The following is a 19,994-nucleotide window of genomic DNA, read 5'->3' on the forward strand; positions in this document are numbered from 1 at the left end:
CTAAAACATTCCACCTACCATATACTCAGCGACGCGCAGCTTCTTCAGCCTCAGCTTCTCGCCCTCCATTCGTATCCCCCCTTTACGTTTTATCAGCGAGCTCTCAAACATACTGAAGTCACTGGTCTCCTCCGACGTCAGGCTGGCTGGCAAGACCGTAGACGTCTCAGATCTGGAGGCCAGACCAATCAGGAGGAAGCGGCCGGACGCGACACTGGCGTCCTCGGTCACCGTACCGGAGTCCATGGACAGGTCAGATGAGCCGCTCGGCACACTCGATTTCTTAGATATGTCTAGACTTTGCCAAGATGTCTTCACCTTCTCCAGGCGGTCGCTGCAGGACGTGAGGCTCCAGCCTTCACATGGTGGGTCACTTATGGAGACGAGTCCGCAGTCCATCCCCACAGATCCTTCCCCGAGGGGACAGGGGTTTTGGGGGTCATCACTGATACACGTCTGCTCACACTCACTGCTGTTAGACTGTAAGGTGTCTTCAGAGTCTCCATCATAAGGGTCCAAGAACTGAATGAAAGAGAAATAGGTTTCTATATAACGGCCGTGATCAGACCACGCAGAGCTGCATTTGTCAGTGCAGTAGAGTCAATTACAGTCAGGTCCATAAATATTGGGACAGCGACACAATTCTGACATTTCTGGCTCTATACACCACCACAATGGGTTTGAAATGAAACAAACTAATGTGCTTTACCTGCCGACGGTCAGCTGTAATCTGAGGGGATTTACATCCAAATCCGGTGAACGGTGCAGGAATTACAACAGTTTGCATATGTGCCTCCCACTTGTTACGGGACCAAAAGTAATGGGACAGAATAATAATCATAAATCAAACTTTCACTTTTTAATACTTGGTTGCAAATCCTTTGCAGTCAATTACAGCCTGAAGTCTGGAACGCATAGACATCGCCAGACGCTGGTCTCATCCCTGGTGATGCTCTGCCAGGCCTCTACTGCAACGGTCTTCAGTTCCTGCTTGTTCTTGGGGCATTTTCCCTTCAGTTTTGTCTTCAGTAAGTGAAATGCAGCTCAATCGGATTCAGGTCCGTTGATTGACTTGGCCATTGCAGAACATTCCACTTCTTTCCCTTAAACTCTTTGGTTGCTTTTGCAGTATGCTTTGGGTCATTGTCCATCTGCACTGTGAAGCGCCGTCCAATGAGTTCTGAAGCATTGGGCTGAATATGAGCAGATAATATTGCCCGAAACTCTTCAGAATTCATCCTGCTGCTTTTGTCAGCAGTCACATCATCAATAAATACAAGAGAAGCAGTTCCATTGGCAGCCATACATGCCCACGCCATGACACCACCACCACCATGCTTCACTGATGAGGTGGTATGCTTAGGATCATGAGCAGTTCCTTTCCTTCTCCATACTCTTCTCTTCCCATCACTCTGGTACAAGTTGATCTTGGTCTCATCTGTCCATAGGATGTTGTTCCAGAACTGTGAAGGCTTTTTTAGATGTCGTTTGGCAAACTCTAATCTGGCCTTCCTGTTTTTGAGGCTCACCAATGGTTTACATCTTGTGGTGAACCCTCTGTATTCACTCTGGTGAAGTCTTCTCCTGATTGATGACTTTGACACACATACACCTACCTCCTGGAGAGTGGTCTTCATCTGGCCAACTGTTGTGAAGGGCGTTTTCTTCTCCAGGGAAAGAATTCTTTGGTCATCCACCACAGTTGTTTTCCGTGGTCTTCCGGGTCTTTTGGTGTTGCTGAGCTCACCGGTGCATTCCTTCTTTTTAAGAATTTTCCAAACAGTTGTTTTGGCCGCGCCTAATGTTTTTGCTATCTCTCTGATGGGTTTGTTGTGTTTTTTCAGCCTAATGATGGCTTCACTGATAGTGACAGCTCTTTGGATCTCATCTTGAGAGTTGACAGCAACAGATTCCAAATGCAGATAGCAGACTGGAAATGACCTCTGGACCTTGTATCTGCTCATTGTAATTAGGATAATGAGGGAATAACACACACCGGCCATGGAACAGCTGAGAAGACAATTGTCCCATTACTTTTGGCCTCTTAACAAGTGGGAGGCACAGATGCAAACTGCTGTAATTCCTGCACGTTCACCTGATTTGGATGTAAATCCCCTCAAATTAAAGCTGGCAGTCTGCAGGTAAAGCTGACAGTCTGCAGGTAAAGCACATCTTGTCCGTTTCATTTCAAACCCATTGTGGTGGTGAATAGAGCCAGAAATGTTAGAATTGTGTCCATGTCCCAATATTTATGGAACCGACTGTCATATCATAGTAGCTTCCTATATAATACAGATAAACCTATCACACTGCTATTTGCACAAGAGAGATAGCAAGATGTAGCAGAGCTGATCATCACAGTGGATACATATTAAATTCATTTTCCTGTAATACTTATATTCCGGAGCTGCACTCACTATTCTGCTGGTGCCGTCACTGTGTACATACATTACTTATCCTGTACTGATCCTGAGTTACATCCTGTATAAAATACTCCAGAGCTGCACTCACTATTCTGCTGGTGCAGTCACTGTATACATACATTACATTACTTATCCTGTACTGATCCTGAGTTACATCCTGTATAAAATACTCCAGAGCTGCACTCACTATTCTGCTGGTGCAGTCACTGTGTACATACATTACTTATCCTGTACTGATCCTGAGTTACATCCTGTATTATACTGCAGAGCTGCACTCACTATTCTGCTGGTGCCGTCACTGTATACATACATTACATTACTTATCCTGTACTGATCCTGAGTTACATCCTGTATTATACTCCAGAGCTGCACTCACTATTCTGCTGGTGGAGTCACTGTATACATACATTACTTATCCTGTACTGATCCCAAGTTACATCCTGTATTATACTCCAGAGCTGCACTCACTATTCTCCTGGTGCAGTCACTGTGTACATACATTACATTACTTATCAAGTACTGATCCTGAGTTACATCCAGTATTATACTCCAGAGCTGCACTCACTATTCTGCTGGTGCAGTCACTGTGTACATACATTACTTACCCTGTACTGATCCTCTGTACCACCCCCAGCAGAGTACCGAGTGCAGCTCTAGAGTATAATGACTCTGCTTACAGCACATTTAGAATGGCCTCCTTTAGTTTTTCTTATTGCTGACCCGATCAGTACCTGCAGTTTCTGGAAATCCATCGTCTTTATATCTACAGGAGACGCTGCGATTGACATATTGATTCCCAAACCCTAAATATAGAAGGGAAAAACACATCAAAAACACATCCTATAGCGAGCCAATTAATCCGGGATCTGCCCCGTGGAGCTGTACACAACAGCAGGGGTACTCCCATCTCAGACACTGGTGGCACCGCTAGGATACGCCATCGATGTCGGGTAGGTGCGGTTCTATAAAACGGGCCCTCCAAAGTGAAGAAGAGCACACGGCACATGTGCGCCCTCCCTCCACTCACTGCTGCAGGAGCGCGCTCACTCGGCTATTGAACGGAGGCTAGACGGCTGCTCTCCTGCACTTCGGGGGCGCCGTTCTGGAAATAGGAGGTGGAACCCACACCTACCCGACAGTGATGGCATATCCTAGCGATGCCACCAATGTCTGCGATGGGTATACCCCTAGTAAGGCCTCATGCACACAGCCGTTGCCCGGCTGTGCCCGTATTGCAGCCCGCAAACGTCAGGTCTACAATACACGCGCACCCCACATCACGGATGCGGATCCATTCACTTGAACGGGTCCGCAATCCGGAAGGTCGGTGCAGAACAGAGGCACGGAACCCCACGGAAACAGTACGGAGTGCTTCCTTGGGGTTACTCTCCGTGCCGCCGCACTGCAAAAAAGTACTTTTTTGCGGTGCAGACCGTTGGATGTGGATCGCGGACCCCATTAAAGTGAATGGGTCCGCGATCAGCATGCAGTGGGGCTCTACGGTCGGTGCCAGTGCATTGCAGATGCAGCCGCCACACGTTTGTATATGCATGAGCCCTAACACTGTAAAATACTCAGCAGTCTAACGCGCACTTCAAGATCTGTCCCCAAAAGTGCATCTACGGAAGGTCCATGCCCCGGCAATCACACAATGGGTGCCGCCGGAAGTCACACGGCCAGTATTCGCCATTTGCAGACCGCAAAACATCCAACACATGAGCCCTAACAGAGAGGTTGTCACAGCCCCGCCCACTTCACCACCATCACTGAACACTAATACTTCTCCCCTCACATAATTATTATTGCAGACGTCACCTGACAACCATGGCGGCAGTGCACCCCGTACCTCGTTGTTGTTGTTGTCGGATTCGGAGTCGGTGCTGGATTCTACTTTACATTTCCGCTTAAGACATAAAATCAAAAAAAGATCATTTAACAAGAAATCACAAACAACACAGACGTAACACAAGAAGCCATGGTGAGAGCTTTAAAGCGTTTGCTCTGTGGAAACCATCAGCAAGCAGATAAGCTACATGGTGAATGAGACTTTAAAGCAGGCATCCTCAAACTGCGGCCCTCCAGCTGTTGCAAAACTACAACTCCCAGCATGCCCGAACAGCCTACAGGTATCAGCCTACAGCAGGGCATTGTGGGAGTTGTAGTTTTACAACAGCTGGAGGGCCGCAGTTTGAGGATGCCTGCTTTAAAGAGACTCTGCCAGCAGGATCCACCCTATTAAACCCTGCATACTGCCTGCTAGGGCTGAACCTGCTGATAACGACGCTACCTCATTTATGGTCCTCCGTTGCACCGCTCTTAATTCATATGTAAATTAGGTCTTAAGTGCACTGGGGGCGGGCCCTGGAGGTCCTCTCCACTTTCCTCGTCTCCTTGATTGAAGTGGCAGCTATTCCGCCCGGCCCTGTCATCTGACGCTTGCGCAGCAGTCTACACTAGCGGAGCACGCTCAGTGCATCTGTCTCTGCTTCCCCAGCACCACAGATGACTACTGCGCATGCGCCAATGATGTCATCCTCCACGCGAAATAAGCAAAGCATCTCCTCTTACGGATGACATCATTGGCACATGCGCAGTAGTGATCTGCGCTACTGGGGAAGAAGAGGCAGCTGCACCGCACATTCATTATGCCTGGTTTCATAGCGCTGATGCTGCTGACAGATGCTCTCCCCCCCTCCCCCTGGCTATTACCCAGAAACCGTCAGCAAGCATGTAAACTTAATATTCGAAGGGGAAGGGAGTATAAAGGAGTCAGTCAGACCCAGACCCCATTCACTGCAATTCCACTACACAATCGGCATTGTTAATAGCAGCTTGCTGACTGTCTCCAGGTGGCACATTGTCTTGTACACTGCACCGAGGAGAAAATAAACTGACAAAGACAAATGATCTGCTGTACAGCAACATGGTTGCGAACCCACAGGGTCTCACGTTCAGGACATTTTAGAAAAAAATAAATAAATAAAATAATAAATGGCGTTTGTCAAAAACGGCGCCCATTATCAGCCCAATATCGCCTGCCTGCGGCCACCACTAGGGGGAGCTCTGGAGCTTAATGCAGCCTGTATTACACTGATCAATGGTATGCAGTGAGCTCCTGGGCTCCCTCTGGTGGTGGCTGCGGACGGCAGGATTTTACAATTCACTCTGTGCCTATGCAGAGGATTTGGAGCTTTGTCTCATGACTTCTGCATCCCCAATTCTCACCATGTATTTGGAAGCCAGCCGCTCTACATAATCGGAATTTCTCCCGGAATCCATTGCAACGTCGGCGTCACCTGAGGAGAGAGGAGGAGCATAACACAGCAGGACGCTCATCCAGATGGTCGCTTAAAGGGGTACTCCGGTTATAACAAGTTATCCTCTATCTTGTGACTAGATGTTCGGGGGAGGGGGGGGATGTCCTACCACTTGGACCCCCACCGATTACGAGAACAGGGGGCACCGTACCCCGTGGAGCCCCCCTGAAATGGACGCAACCCTGTACTCCTACAAATGTATGGAGTGGCGCCGCGGAATTTCCGACCGGCCATTTCAGGGGGGCTCCACAGGGTAAGTGGTGATCGGTGGAGGTCCTCCGAATTTGAGCCGAGACTTTTCTAGTCGCTATTAGAATTTTTCGCTGCCCTCGCCAATTCTACGAAAAGGGGGAGTGATGGGATGTGGGCCCCCGGCTCCATCATCATTATTATATATTAGCTCAGAGCCGCCGTAGACTTCCTTGCGGCGCACGGGCTGGCGTCTGCTGCCCCGGACTTGACGGGCCCTGCGCTGCCAGAGGCGACATGTCCTTTATGATGAGGCGCCTCCTCCGGGGCAGCAGGCGCCGGTCTTGATAAATCAGGGCCTTTTGGTTTTGCAAAGTTTTTAAGATCATTGCTTGCTGTCAGTGAATGAGGTGAAAACCTTACTAAAACGTATTTGTGCAGTTGAGAGCACAGATCTTTCCCCTACTTAAAAGGGTTGTCCTTTCTCAGGAGGATCAGTCAGCCATAAAGAAGTGATCATTACTTACCCGGCAGACCCCGCGCCTACGCTCCGGCTGCAGTGGCGGCGTGTGAGGACAGCAGCCAATAACTGGCCTCTTTGGTGCCCAGCTGATCTACCAGGGTAAGTAATGATCACAAGCCGATCCTTTGCGCTATACCTTTTCCTCCTGAAAGTGGACAACCCCCTTTAAGTTTGCTACAATGTGGCGGTTCAGCGCAGCACATTACCAGGAGGTAAAACAAATATTTCCATTCACCACAGGGGCACATAGTCCATACTGTGTGTAAATATGTTCACCATACACTGGAGAAAGCCCCTGCCCGCAGGTAGACACTACAGTGCCGATGCTGCAGTAAGAACCTGCGGTAACAATGCGGCTTGTAATGAGACCGCCACCCGCGGTACCTTCCCCGGCCGCCGGCCTCCAGCCTCCCGCTCCTCGGCCCCTCTGGCGTCTCCGAGGCATGCCGCCGCTGCTCGCGCCCAAAGCGTCTGCCCCCCTCTGAAGACACGCCCACTCACGCTGAGCGCAGGAAGAGGAGCGCGACCGTGGGCGGGGCTACTATCGCGGTGACGTCACGTGGCAGAGAAGCGCTGCGAGTGGGCGGGCTTTCTAGGGCCATGGATTCGCCCGTGACGTCATATTCTCGTAGCTAATACATCATTCCGTCCATTGGTAGTTCTGTAAGTCATGAAACTACGACTCCCAGCATACAGGGAGAGGTAGGTTAGCCGATGCTACAGAATTGTGATTTCTGACAACCTAGAGTTGGTGCAGGCCATGATGATAGTGACAACTAATGTAGAAGTTATTTAGAGGATTTCTTCATTTTTATTTAATATTTGGTGTGGTAGAGGCTCTGGTGTCTCTAACACCTCCCACCCCCACAACAACAACAAAAAAAAAAATTCTTAAAGGGTTAGTTCACTTTACGTTGTTTCAACCTATCGAGCGTCACACTGAGCTGCACCTACAGGTTAGGATTATACCCACATAGAAGTGTGACAGTGCAGCTGAACTATCCCTTTAAGAAGAAAAAGTCCAACCTTAAAGGGGTTTTCCAGGAATAAAATATTGATGGCCTGTTCTAGGTCAGGGATGTCAGATCCTGGCACCCCCAACAATGAGAGCTGCAGCCAATGACGTCACATCCTTCTGTCACATGGCCTCCTAGGCGCACCTTATGGACCTGCAATACCAAGCACAGACACTATACAGTGAGCGGCGCTGTGCTTGGTGTTTGTGAGGAGCCCAGCGCCCACCAATCACATACTGATGACCCATCCTGAGGATCAATATTGTACAACCAGAAAACCCCTTTAAGCAAAACCAGTAACAGAGGACCCTCACCCCAGGTTATGATGGTGGCCGCCGTTCAAACGCCAAGGCTACACAGTGCCTTTACCCAACACAGGAGTGAATGAGGCCGGGAGTGGCGCAGAGACGGATAATCCACCGCAATAACTTCGTAATGTGAATGGGTTTCTATGGGCAGCAATGGAGAAAGCACCGAGCAGTCAGTGATAGGCTCGCAACTACTACTGTGTGGATTTTGGGAGTTGTAGTACACAATGAGTGTTGACCGTCAGGCCATGATCTCCTTGTTGTGGGGGCAGTAATCTGTTTAGGGTTAGAGTCCCCCTATGAGAAGTTCTTTCACCTCCGGTAACCAAGACACTTTCCAGAGACCTCTCTACTCATATTTTGAAATTCGTTCACGCTTTGTTTGGTGGTAAAAGGTGAATTGCGTTATTGGTTTCCGTTACCACGGACCATAACGCAATTCTATGACGGAATGCCCTTAGAGACGTTCAGTTATTCATTCTGTCATAATAGAAGTCTATGGGCTGCAAAACGGATCCGTCCGTTTACCATTATGCAGGAGAGGACTCCCCCTGCATAAACGGAAATGGGACGGATCCGTTTTTTTCTCCAGGCCTACAAGAAAGTTGACAACTAGTGAAAAATCCGTTTTTTGCAGCAAGGGTGAATTCACACCAGGCAGACACTTTCCACCACTGACAGGTCTGTTCATGGGAACGGGGGCCGATTTGGCAGCAAGAGCATGGATTGCAATCAGGCCTCTTTCATGTCAGACAGGTGCCATCCGTGTTCTCCACGTGCAGCGCACGTCCATTGATTCCGATGGGTTTATTTACACTTTCCCCCCCACTGTCATGACTTCGGTTCAGGATGCCGACCAAACATACCTAGAAATCTGGGTCCATGAAAACCAGACAGAACATGGATGGCATCTGGTCGTCCATGGTTTTCAATAAATGCTGGAAATCCCTTCAGCGAGTGTGGGAACACAATGGAGGGGGCAGCAACCTCTGGCATTTAAGCCGTCGTGAAACTACAACTCCCAGCATGCTCCATTCACTTCTAGGAGGCGATCCGAGAACAACCAAGCAAGTGTGCATGCTGGGAGACCTAGCTTCACCATTGTTGGAGTGCTGCAGGTGGCTGATCCCTGTACTAGCTGATGAGGCTGTAGCCAACAACTGCAGCCAGACCAGTGTAACGGCAATGGAGAAGTAGCAAGTACGTGGCCAACTTTGTGCCAGGGGGTATTGCCCACTGCCACAAACCAAGTGTCTGCAACCACAAGAGTCACATCACTGCAGCGCTCGGACCACCAGGCAGTATTGTGCCATATAATCTCCTCCAGGAAGAGGGGGGGGGGGGGGGGGGGGCGCCACACCAGGAAGTCGCCTGTGAGGCTTATTTTCAACCTACATAGATACTGAGGCAACTACCCCAATGACACGAGTGACCTCAGTAGGAGGCAATTTTTATTTTAATAGAACAGTTTAATTTTTAACAAAAACATACAACATCCAAAAAATAAATATTTTAAACATAATGCAGGCTGCGGGAATGCTGCACAAGTACAAAACCTAACCGATCAAGATTAGAACTGGAACGTCTTTAAAGGTTCAATGGATTTAGTCAACTTCCTCCATCCTTGAGGAGTCTTCTTCTCCTTCCAGAGGTGGCATCTCCTCAGTGACTGGAGGCGTCAGATCTTCAGTGGTTGTGTCGTCCTCGTCGATACCTGCCGTGTTAGAAGAGGATTACTCCAGTGTCCCCATAGGATGTAGATAACCTGTCACATTTCCAGAACGTCATTTGGCACAACTCACCCAAGCCGAGCTTGATCATCCTGTAGATGCGGTTGGCATGTGTCTGGGGGTCTTCCAAGCTGAAGCCTGATGACAGGAGGGCGGTCTCGTAGAGCAGGATAACCAGATCCTTCACCGACTTGTCATTCTTGTCAGCGTCTGCCTTCTGCCTCAGTGTTTCGACGATGGAATGGTCAGGGTTAATTTCTAGGTGTTTTTTTGCTGCCATGTAGCCCATGGTGGAGTTGTCCCTCAGCGCCTGGGCCTTCATGATCCGTTCCATGTTGGCGGTCCAGCCATATGTACTAGTTACAATACAGCAGGGCGACGTTACTAACCTGTTGGACACTACAACCTGAAATTAAGGAAACACAAGTTAGAAATATTATACAGTCTCCATCAGGGGCGGCATTAGCATTCATGGAAGGCAACGCCCCACGAGAGCCCGCAGCAGGTACCAACCTTTTCTACTTTCTTTTCTAGGATATCCTTCATGATCTTGCACAGATTCTCATACTTGGCTTTCTTCTCCTCCTGCCTCTTTTTCTCCTCTTCGTCTTCTGGAAGCTCCAGCCCTTCCTTGGTGACGGAGAGTAGAGTCTTGCCCTCAAACTCTTTCAGTTGCTGTACACAGTATTCGTCTATTGGCTCGATCATGTAGATGACTTCCAGGCCCTGCTTCCTGAGCCGCTCTACGAAGGCCGAGTGAGCCACCTGTTCTTTCGTTTCACCTGTAAAGAGAAGAGGCGTTTAGTCACACTGCCAACATATAGCACTAACCTCAGTCAGCTGCTGCAAGTTACTGTAGCCATCTGTTTTGTAGTCAGATTTTATGCTGTATCCCCTTGCAGCCGTGCCAAGAAGGGATCCTCGGATGCTGCTGGAAGACAAAGCAACATTCAAATTGAGGGGGGGGGAGGCAGCAAGGTGGCTCAGTGGTTAGCACTGGAGGTCCTGGGTTTGAATCCAACCTGCATGGAGTTTGTATGTTCTCCACAGGTACTCCTGTTTCCTCTCACTCCATAGACTGAGTTTAGGTCAGATTTGGGCCAGAAAGTGTGGCCACCACATTTTGCAGTCTTCGCACTTGCAATAGTATTGGCAAGGGCAGAAGGACTGTAGGCATCTGAACTGCTACAAGCCAGAGTTTATTCACATGCTGCAGAACTTTCTGCCACTAAAAATGCCCTCCAGTCCTCTGAATGGGGCTTGCAGAAACAAATCTATGTGAATTAACCCTGGCACGGAGATTGGGCACTGCACACCTGTGATGTAGTAGATGTGTTTCTGGTTCTCCTTCATTCTGATGCAGTAGTCTTTCAGTGACACCATTTCGTCTCCAGATGCGGAGGTGTAGTACCGGAGGAGTTCAGACAGTCTGTTGCGGTTCTGGGAGTCTTCGTGAATGCCGAGCTTGATATTTTTGGAGAACTGTTCGTAGAACTTCTTGTAGTTTTCCTTGTCTTCTGACAATTCTGTGAAAAGCTCTAGACATTTCTTCACCAGGTTCTTTCGGATCACCTTCAGGATCTTGCTCTGTTGCAGCATTTCTCTGGAGATGTTCAGCGGAAGATCTTCAGAGTCCACCACACCTCTGATGAAGTCTACAGAGTAAAAATTACAATCATCATTCTGTAATTAGGCAACAATTAGTTTACGTTCTCCAACATCTACACGGGTTTTACTTACTCAGATACTCTGGGATCAGCTCCTCGCAGTTGTCCATGATGAAGACTCTGCGCACGTACAATTTGATGTTGTTCTTCTTCTTCCTGTTCTCAAACAAGTCGAAAGGTGCTCGCCTGGCCACAAACAGCAGGGCTCTGAATTCAAGCTGGCCCTCCACAGAGAAGTGCTGTAGAGTTACAAGATCAGAGAGAGTTACATTTTACATATTAAAGCCCAGGGTTACCACTTTACTACTCGGCACACAGTACCAGCCTACTTAGTCACTACTCTAATGCTTCCAAAATGAATACCCATCTCTACATCACACCTACAATGAATGCCAGTGGTGGTTACCAGAGCATTTATATACCGTGGCTACAAGAATACTTGTAACGACTGGTACAGACTATGTTGTGTGGCATTTACCTTAACAGCCAGGTGGTCCTCCCAGTCATTGGTGAGACTCTTGTAGAATTCTCCATATTCGTCATTTGTGATGTCATCTGGGTTGCGGGTCCAGATGGGTTTGGTTTTGTTCAACTCTTCTTGGTCAATGTATTTTTCCTTAATCTTCTTTTTCTTCTTCTTGTCTCCTTCCTTCTTATCTTCATCCTCATCAGAGCCTACATCTTCTATCTCGGGCTTCTCCTCGCTCTTTTCCTCCTCCTCTTTCTTCTCTTCCTTTTCCTCCTCCGCTTCGTCATCGCTGATTTCCTTATCGCGCTCCTTCTCCAAAAAGAGTGTAATGGGATAGCCAATGAACTGGGAATGTTTCTTCACAATCTCCTTAATCCTCCTTTCTTCGAAATATTCAGACTGGTCCTCCTTCAGATGCAGGATCACTTTGGTACCGCGGCCCAGGGGCTCACCTGCAAATATTGGACAATCGAATCACTCACTTAATGACCAGGCCTACAATATCATCCTTAGGGCTCTTGCACACGAACATGTGCGCCCGTTACCGCATTTGCAGATCCACAATATATGGGTGCCGTTCCGTGGGCATTCAGCATCACGGATGCGGACCCATTAACTTGAATGGGTCTGCAAATCCGGAGATGCGGAACGGAACCCTACGGGAGCACTACGGAGTACTTCCGTGGGGTTTCGTCACATACTTCCATTCCGCAAAAACATAGGACATGTCCTATCTTTTTGTGCAACATAAGTGAATGGGTCCGCGATCCGCTGCGGCTGCCCCACGGACAGTGTTTGTGCATTGCGGCCTGCATTTTGCGGGGCGCACACGTTTGTGTGCAAGAGGCCTTACAGAGAAGCTCTCTTGCACTTACTGTTGTCTACTTTGACCGTGAAGGATCCCCCGGCTGAAGACTCCCAGGCATACTGCTCGTCATCGTTGTGCTTGGTGATCACCGTAACTTTCTCTGCCACCAGGTAGGCCGAGTAGAAACCAACGCCAAACTGACCGATCATAGAAATGTCTGCTCCAGCCTGCAGAGCCTCCATAAAAGCCTTGGTTCCAGACTTGGCGATGGTACCCAGGTTGTTGATAAGGTCGGCTTTGGTCATACCGATGCCAGTGTCGATAATGGTCAGGCAGCGATCTTGCTTGTTAGGGATCAGGTCGATCTTAAGCTCTTTGCCCGAATCCAGTTTGCTGGGGTCAGTGAGACTCTCATAGCGGATTTTATCCAAAGCCTACAAAAAAAATTATATATATTTTATAACATGTTGGCAAGCAAAGATCCCACTAACTACTAAAGCTCTGGACACTTACATCTGAAGAGTTGGAAATCAGTTCTCTCAAGAAGATCTCCTTGTTGGAATAGAAAGTGTTAATGATCAAGGACATCAGCTGAGCGATCTCAGCCTGGAAGGCAAAAGTCTCCACGTCGTCCTCCATCTGTTGGTCCTGGGGTGCAGTCTGCGTCTCCTCTGGCATCTGTCACAAGCAAGATTTACAGTTAGGAACGTGAGCAACGCAAAGCACAGACGACTACCAGACGGTAAAAATACGGCTCCGATGGTTCGATCGCTGGAGATTCCCTCCTCCCTATTGCAGCAAGACAAGGATCTTTCTAGACTCGACCACATGAATGAGATCAGAGCACCACCTACTGCCAGGACCTGGGTACTGCGAGCTTCTAGAAGATACCACTGAAGACATCATCCCTCCCCCACCGTCCTATAGGAGTTAATGCAGATTATTCCAGGAAGGTTCTGGACGACGATGATGATGCCGTCCTCTACCACGGGCTGGAACCGACAGCTACGACCGTCCGGAAACCTTTATAATAGACGCTTCCTACAAAGAACCCATCCTGCAGTGTCCTATAATCTTAGCCATGGAAGAACCCTGGAACATTATATAGAACCTAATCGTCAACCCCCTACACGTAACTGCTGGGTTCCAGTGCAAAGACACAGACACAAGTGCACCGACGCAGATCATTTTTAAATGGCTTACTCGTGGGGGTTTGGGGGTGTTTTATTTCTTTTTTGCAAAGTATTTTTATCAATTTTTTTTAAAAAAATGCACCAATCTGTATGAACATTGCATGGATGTGCTGCCTTTGGTCACCATACCCTTAAAGGGACAGGCATTTTTAGACCAGACTAATCAATACAGAGTTACACACTATAATGAGGACCCCACATTTCTCTATAGACCCCCCCATCCACATTAGAACTAACAGACACATAGCAGCTTCTAAAAATTAAAAAGAGACACTTGCCTATAGAATAAGCCTGCCCTCAGTCTACAGGACTACAAGCCCAGCACAAACCCATACCCATCATGGACTACGACTCCTAAAATGCAACAGAAGATGCTGCACCAGCTACACAGCCCATTATGGCCAGTCAGAACAATGGCAACCTGCTGAGAGTTGTAGTTCTGCAGTACTGTACACAAGAGCAATAGAATAGAGTAAGGGACCAGGGATGTCTTCCATAGCAGCCAACGGCTCCTCGGTTGCCATGGACACGGAAGCCTGACAGGCGTGAAGAAGAAGGAAGCGCCTTACCGTGTTTGGTCCACAATTCCCGCCACCAAGGAATCTCTAGGAGCCTATAACAGTAAGTCTGACTGAAAACTGCCTCGTCGCCGCTTATATACACACAGACGGCCCCGCCCACAGTTCCAGAAACGTCTGGAATCTTCATTGACTTTTCCTCTGGCTGGAGGAGCGCCGCTCGAGCTCTCAGCCAATCACAGAGCAGCAGGTACCTGTCAGTACTTTCGGTTAGCTGGGAGGGGGCGGGGTTTACATGACGTGACAGAAAACTGTGGAAAACACTAGAAGATGCTCGAGCCATGTGCTTGTTGCCCTGGCAACAGGGGAAACATCGAATGGCGCAGAGGCAGAGATGTGGCGCGGTAAACTGCGGAGCCGTGTTATAAATGTGTGTAATGTGTGTAAAATGACAGACTTTCTGTCATATTTATTTCCACAAATACACTAAGGTTCCTCATTCAGCCCCTAGGAGTGATGCCATGTTGTATAGCTAATAAAATTATGCTGCTTTCACCCAAAATCGCCACCTAATGAACAAAAACGCCAGTAGCAAAAAACGCTCATGCGTCCTGCGTTTCTTATGTCTGTTAAACCTTCAGTGTTTTTACCACAAAAAATGTGCAAAGTGTATGAAACCGCCAGCAAAAACCTACATACGAACCCGCCCTCCAATAAAGTATTTTTTTAATGAACAGTAAACACATTGCAAAACCGCGCTAAAACGCGTCAAAGTAATTGTCAGGGCGGCACAATACCACTGTGTGCGAACCGGGCCTCCTCTGACAACCACTAAGCTAACTCCAGTAGAAGTGAATGGAAGTCACGACTTGTTTCATTGACTTAAAGGGGTTGTTCACCCCGAGGACCTTTTCTGCAGACCCTCCCAGCGTTGTCAGACCTATCTGATCCCCGCCGCTGTGTTCCGACTCCATCCCTCCGCAAGTCTTGAGACGTAAAAATCAAGTTTGGCACGGGTCACGTGGCCGCTGCAGCCATTGACCGGCCACAGAAGGGACGGGTCACCTGTTCGCCATGTGACTGAGTGACCTGACGCATGGGTGAAACGTCACCGCAGTGGCCAGTCAATGGCTGCAGCAGGCACGTGACCTGCATCAAACTGGATGCTGAAGCGGGGAAACCCAAAACCTGCAGTGCCCAAGGAGGAGTGATGGAGCCGGAACACAGCGACGTGGGGATCGGTTAAGTCTGATTCCCACCGCGGGTCTGGCCACACTGGGAGGGTCTGCGGAAAAAGGTCCCCAAGGGTGAGCAACCATTTCAAGAGGTTGTACAGCCTTGGAGCTGACAACCCCTGGGATCCTAAGTTGTCCGTTTATGCGGTCCGCAATACGCTAAACACGGATACCGGTCAAATGCGTTCCACATCTTTCAGAACGGTATGTTCTGTCCTAAAAACCATGGTCATGTGCATGAGGCTTTAACATAATAAAACCTGCTTGCGTGTCCACGGTGCCTCACTGCTCCGCTCCCATCCCTGCAGGATCAGTGACCGCTGCGGATGATCACACTCCTCTGCGGCCACATCTGTTTGTATGATACGTCACAGCAATGAGTGGAGGGTTTTACGTTAAGGGCCACAGGTTAGGACCCCAGGCGTAGTCAGCCCCAAGGCCGGACAACCCCTTTAAATGGCTTGAAACAGTGCGTAATTCAGGTCCTGTGACCGCTGTGCACCAGAAATCGCCTTTGTAGCACAGAACTCCATTTTTTTTTTACAGTAATTTAGGCCACAGTCAAATGCCTATATGCCTATAATAAAGTCAGGTTGAATCCTGTGATACAACATTGGCGCCGCCATTTTGATGCAGCTTAGGAATCATCATAGCAAAAACAGCATCGTGACTGCAACATGTGAATAAAACCCTTAGACTCTGTTCACACGCTGTTTTTACATTGGCGCCTTTCTTTAAAAAAAAAACGGTCCCCTTTATTTGTATGGGGGGGGGGGGGAGTATTGTGAATATGGACAATAAAGGACATGTCCTATTTTTTCACCACCAGTATTCACGGTCCGTTAAAAAACCAGATAGGCGGCCATTTTACGCCAGAGTTGAAGCCGGAACACGCGCCTAAGTTATGACTTGTAAATTAGGCATCTTTGGTAGTCTGTGCGCCTGCCCGTGACAGGCATAGTTTTTGGCATCTTTTACGCCTTTTTACTGGCATAAAATTAGTATATTTGCCAAGGCCGGAGTCTCCCTCGACGCTCCTATGTGTCATACGCCTGTGCGACAAATATTGTAATAAGTCACAAAAAAGGGGGTCACAAGACAATGTTCCGTCAAAAATAGGGAGTTAAACTGAAAGTAAATGACCCCCCCTGACCAGAATACTGCCGTGTGAATGAGGCTTTATGGTATATTTGACTCTGGAGGACTGTCAGAACGGCGTGGCATTTCAGTGGTCGCCATTACAGATACTAGCCAGGGTGACTGCAAAGTCCTGGACCTAAAATAGGCGCCATTTTTGTGCACGTCTATGGCCGCCTCTGATCCTTATGTAACAGGGAATCGGGCTCTGCTCCTGTCCCCCTCTGTGCAGCACAGGTGGCCAGCGACCCGTCACTTAACCCTTCATTAGCATCTCTTTAGCTGCCGGTGTCCGAAGGTGTAAACGAAACCAGTGGAGAGAATCAATGATCCCCTGGGGGTCGAGGTGACTACACAGGAATCCTTCCAGAAACTTCTCCTACTCTAGGTCATACAACATGTGCCCCGCAGTCTGGTTGACCGCAGCTTCCGGGGCCGTGGCGATCAGCCGCTGTCTAAAAGGGGTTGATTATAATGAGACAACCCTTTTAAATGTTATTTTTTTTCCCTTTGAGTAAAATATTGATGACCCATCCTGAGGATAAGTCCCCAGTATCTGATCAGTGGTGTCCGGATAGAGTAGTGCTGGAGTCAGCAACCTTCGGCACTCAAGCTGTTGTGAAACTACAATTCCCAGCATGCTCCTTTCATTTCTAAGAAGAGCAGAGCACGTATGCATGCTGGGAGTTGTAGTTTCGCAACAGGTGGAGTGCCAGAGGTTGCCTACTCCCGGAGTAGTGTAAACCTGGGTGTAAGGCTGCGTTCATATCTCTGGTGAATGTTTCTGGCAGAGAACAACCTGCTGGAGTTCACCAGATCCGGCATTGCTGGATTAACTAGTTCACCGCTGGATCCCCATAGAGTGTAATGAGGTCCGGCAGTGAACTGGCCGCTTTCCTGCAAAAATCGTTAATTTCTAACGATAATTTGTTTTCCCTTAGTCCTAACAGCAGCACAGATGGGGTTAACTGCCCCTGTGGACTGGTAGGACCGGCGGAATTTTAATGAGCCCAAGAACCAATAAACGATCTTCAGCTCCCTGAAAGGGAGGAGATCACCCCCCAGCCCACCGTGTTTTTAACAAGCATAATGTATTTAGGGTGGGATATTTGTGTGCTGCTGTTAGGACTAAGGGAAAACAAATTATCGTTAGAAATTAACGATTCCCTTACGTCCTCAACAGCAGCACAGATGGGGAGATAGCAAGAAGAATCCCCTAGGGAGGGTCCTCATGCCTGGCAGAACTAAGAACAGTCTGCCCAAAAGCCGAAAACTCTGCCATCCTAGCATCTATCCTATAATGGGAGATGAAGGTTGACTCAGAGCTCCAGGAGGCCGCCTTACAGATCAACTCTAAGGGGAGGAGTCTTCTCTCCGCAACCGAGGTGGAGACCGCCCTAGTAGAATGGGCCCTCACAAACTCGGGAGGATCTAAGGATTGGGAGACGAAAGCTTCCAAAATGGCCTCCTTGATCCAGCGACTAATGGTGGCTTTAGACGCTTTACGGCCTTTAGACTTACCGGCAAACAGGATAAGAAGATTCTCATCTTTCCTGAACTCACTAGATCTATCCACATAGATCTGGAGGCATCTTGAAATATCCAGCGGGTCTCTAGCTGGAGTATCAGAGGAGGAGGCTGTAAACAAAACTGGTAAAGATATTACCTGATTGATGTTCTGGAAAGTAGGCACCTTAGGCCTGAAGTAAGGTAAAAACTTCAGGAGTACTCTATCCTGTAGAAAAATAATGTACGGGTGATTTGCGGAAAAAGCCTGCAATTCAGAAACTCTTTTGGCTGAAGCTATAGCCAGAAGAAAGACCATCTTTAAAGTCAGAAATTTAAAATTTACCTCCTCCAAGGGCTCGAAGGGGGGAGATGCTAGCCCCCTGAGCACTACTGAAAGATCCCACTGGGGGATAGGTTTCAGTATAGTAGGCTTTAGTCTTTCAGCTCCCTTCAGGAAGCGTTTGATGAGTGGGTCCCGAGAATGTGGCCTGTTGAGACAGGCCGAGATGGCATAAACCTGTACCTTCAAGGTAGCTGGAGATAGGCCTCTATCTAATCCATCCTGAAGAAATTGAAGTATCGCAGGAAGGGGCGGATCTGCAGACGCCACCTGTCTAGAATCACACCATGCCTCGAAGATTCTCATGATCCTGGAGTAGGCCTTCTTTGTAGACTCTGCTCGGAAATGCGACAAAGTTCTCAGGACCGACTCGGAAAGCCCTTCTATGTTGGGAAGGGACTGATCAACCTCCAGGCTGTCAGGTTGAACCTGTGCAGATCTGGGCAGAGGTGAGTGTCCCACGACACCAGGGTCTGCTCCGGGGGGAGTCTCCAGTATTGTCCCCGACTCATCTGAATGAGCTGGGTAAACCAGGATCTTCTGGGCCAAAACGGTATGATGGCTATTACCGAGGCCTGATCCTGACGGATTTTCATCAATACCCTCGGTATCATGGAAAAGGGAGGGAAGATGTAAGCCAGCCTGAACCTCCACGGTATTGACAGAGCATCTATCGCCAGGGGGTTGTCTTCCCTGTAGCGGGAACAGAACCTCATCACCTTGGCGTTGAACCTGGTTGCCATGAGATCCACTTCTGGCATACCCCATCTGTGAACTAGCTGCCTGAAGATCTCCGGATGCAGAGACCACTCCATGGTCGGTAATCCTCGACTTAAGCGGTCCGCTATCATATTGAGGGAGCCTCGAATATGAACGGCAGATAGATGGGAAAGGTTCAGCTCTGCCCACCGAAGAATTACCCCGATCTCTGACAGAAGGGGCAATGATCTTGTGCCTCCCTGTTTGTTTATATAGAGGACAGCAGTCATATTGTCTGACTGGACTTTCACTGCTTTGCCCCGGATCTGAGGCGCAAAGTGAAGGAGGGCTAGCCGGATAGCTCGCATCTCGCGAAGATTGGAGGAAAGATGCCGCTCCAGAGGAGACCAAGATCCCTGAATTGGGGATCCGTCCAGGTGAGCGCCCCAGCCTACAAGGGACGCGTCTGTAGTCAATATGACCCAAGCTGGTTGGGTCATAGACTTCCCTGCTGGTAGCTGAAACCACCATCTGAGGGAATTTCGGGTTTGACCGGACAGGGAGCACAGGGAATCTAGCCCCGCAGGGCTGCCGTTCCATAGGTGTAAGACCTCCGACTGAAGAGGACGGAGGTGCCATAACGCCCAAGGGACCGCAGCCGCTGACATGAGCCCCAGCATCTTCATGAGAGTCCGGATAGAGACTCGACGAGGGACATAAAGGACCTTTGCCAGGTCCTGAATCCGCGCTCTCCTTTCTGGAGTCAACCGGAGGGACATCTCCACAGAGTCGACCACGAATCCTAAGTAATGGATTGAAGTCGATGGGCTCACATTCGACTTCTGCCAGTTGATAATCCAGCCTAGGCGGAAGAGAAAGGAGACTGCGACCTGAAGATGGTGGGTAAGGATCG

The 19,994-nt window shown here is 48.9% G+C and overlaps 2 protein-coding genes across 2 annotated transcripts; both read right to left on the reverse strand.

The window, feature by feature from the left end:
• Positions 1 to 5,771, reverse strand: LOC122921252. The gene is made up of 4 exons (XM_044271234.1): positions 5,649 to 5,771; positions 4,270 to 4,326; positions 3,155 to 3,226; positions 1 to 522 (listed from the first exon to the last, which is right to left on the reverse strand). The coding sequence occupies exons 1-4, from the start codon at positions 5,757 to 5,759 to the stop codon at positions 1 to 3; spliced, it is 762 nt and encodes a 253-aa protein (XP_044127169.1). The 5' UTR covers positions 5,760 to 5,771.
• Positions 5,772 to 9,214: 3,443 nt separating this feature from the next.
• Positions 9,215 to 14,315, reverse strand: LOC122921603 (heat shock protein HSP 90-alpha). Its single transcript, XM_044271703.1, has 9 exons — positions 14,213 to 14,315; positions 12,964 to 13,128; positions 12,518 to 12,884; positions 11,652 to 12,094; positions 11,247 to 11,412; positions 10,823 to 11,161; positions 10,020 to 10,288; positions 9,579 to 9,912; positions 9,215 to 9,490 (listed from the first exon to the last, which is right to left on the reverse strand). Exons 2-9 carry the CDS (start codon positions 13,126 to 13,128, stop codon positions 9,381 to 9,383), a joined length of 2,193 nt encoding a protein of 730 aa, XP_044127638.1. The 5' UTR covers positions 14,213 to 14,315; the 3' UTR covers positions 9,215 to 9,380.
• Between the last annotated feature and the right edge of the window lie 5,679 nt (positions 14,316 to 19,994).

The sequence above is a fragment of the Bufo gargarizans genome, chromosome 11 (genome assembly GCF_014858855.1).
Source record: "Bufo gargarizans isolate SCDJY-AF-19 chromosome 11, ASM1485885v1, whole genome shotgun sequence".
Lineage (NCBI taxonomy): Eukaryota > Metazoa > Chordata > Amphibia > Anura > Bufonidae > Bufo > Bufo gargarizans.

Coding starts and splice junctions, on each gene's coding strand:
- LOC122921252 (XM_044271234.1), bottom strand. CDS start 5,759: ATGAGCGTCCTGCTGTGTTATGCTCCTCCTCTCTCCTCAGGTGACGCC. Junction 4,327..5,648: donor GGCTGGCTTCCAAATACATG/GTGAGAATTGGG, acceptor TTATGTCTTAAG/CGGAAATGTAAAGTAGAATC. Junction 3,227..4,269: donor CCGACAACAACAACAACGAG/GTACGGGGTGCA, acceptor TTCTATATTTAG/GGTTTGGGAATCAATATGTC.
- LOC122921603 (XM_044271703.1), bottom strand. CDS start 13,128: ATGCCAGAGGAGACGCAGACTGCACCCCAGGACCAACAGATGGAGGAC. Junction 9,913..10,019: donor TAGAAAAGAAAGTAGAAAAG/GTTGGTACCTGC, acceptor CCTTAATTTCAG/GTTGTAGTGTCCAACAGGTT. Junction 9,491..9,578: donor GATGATCAAGCTCGGCTTGG/GTGAGTTGTGCC, acceptor CTAACACGGCAG/GTATCGACGAGGACGACACA.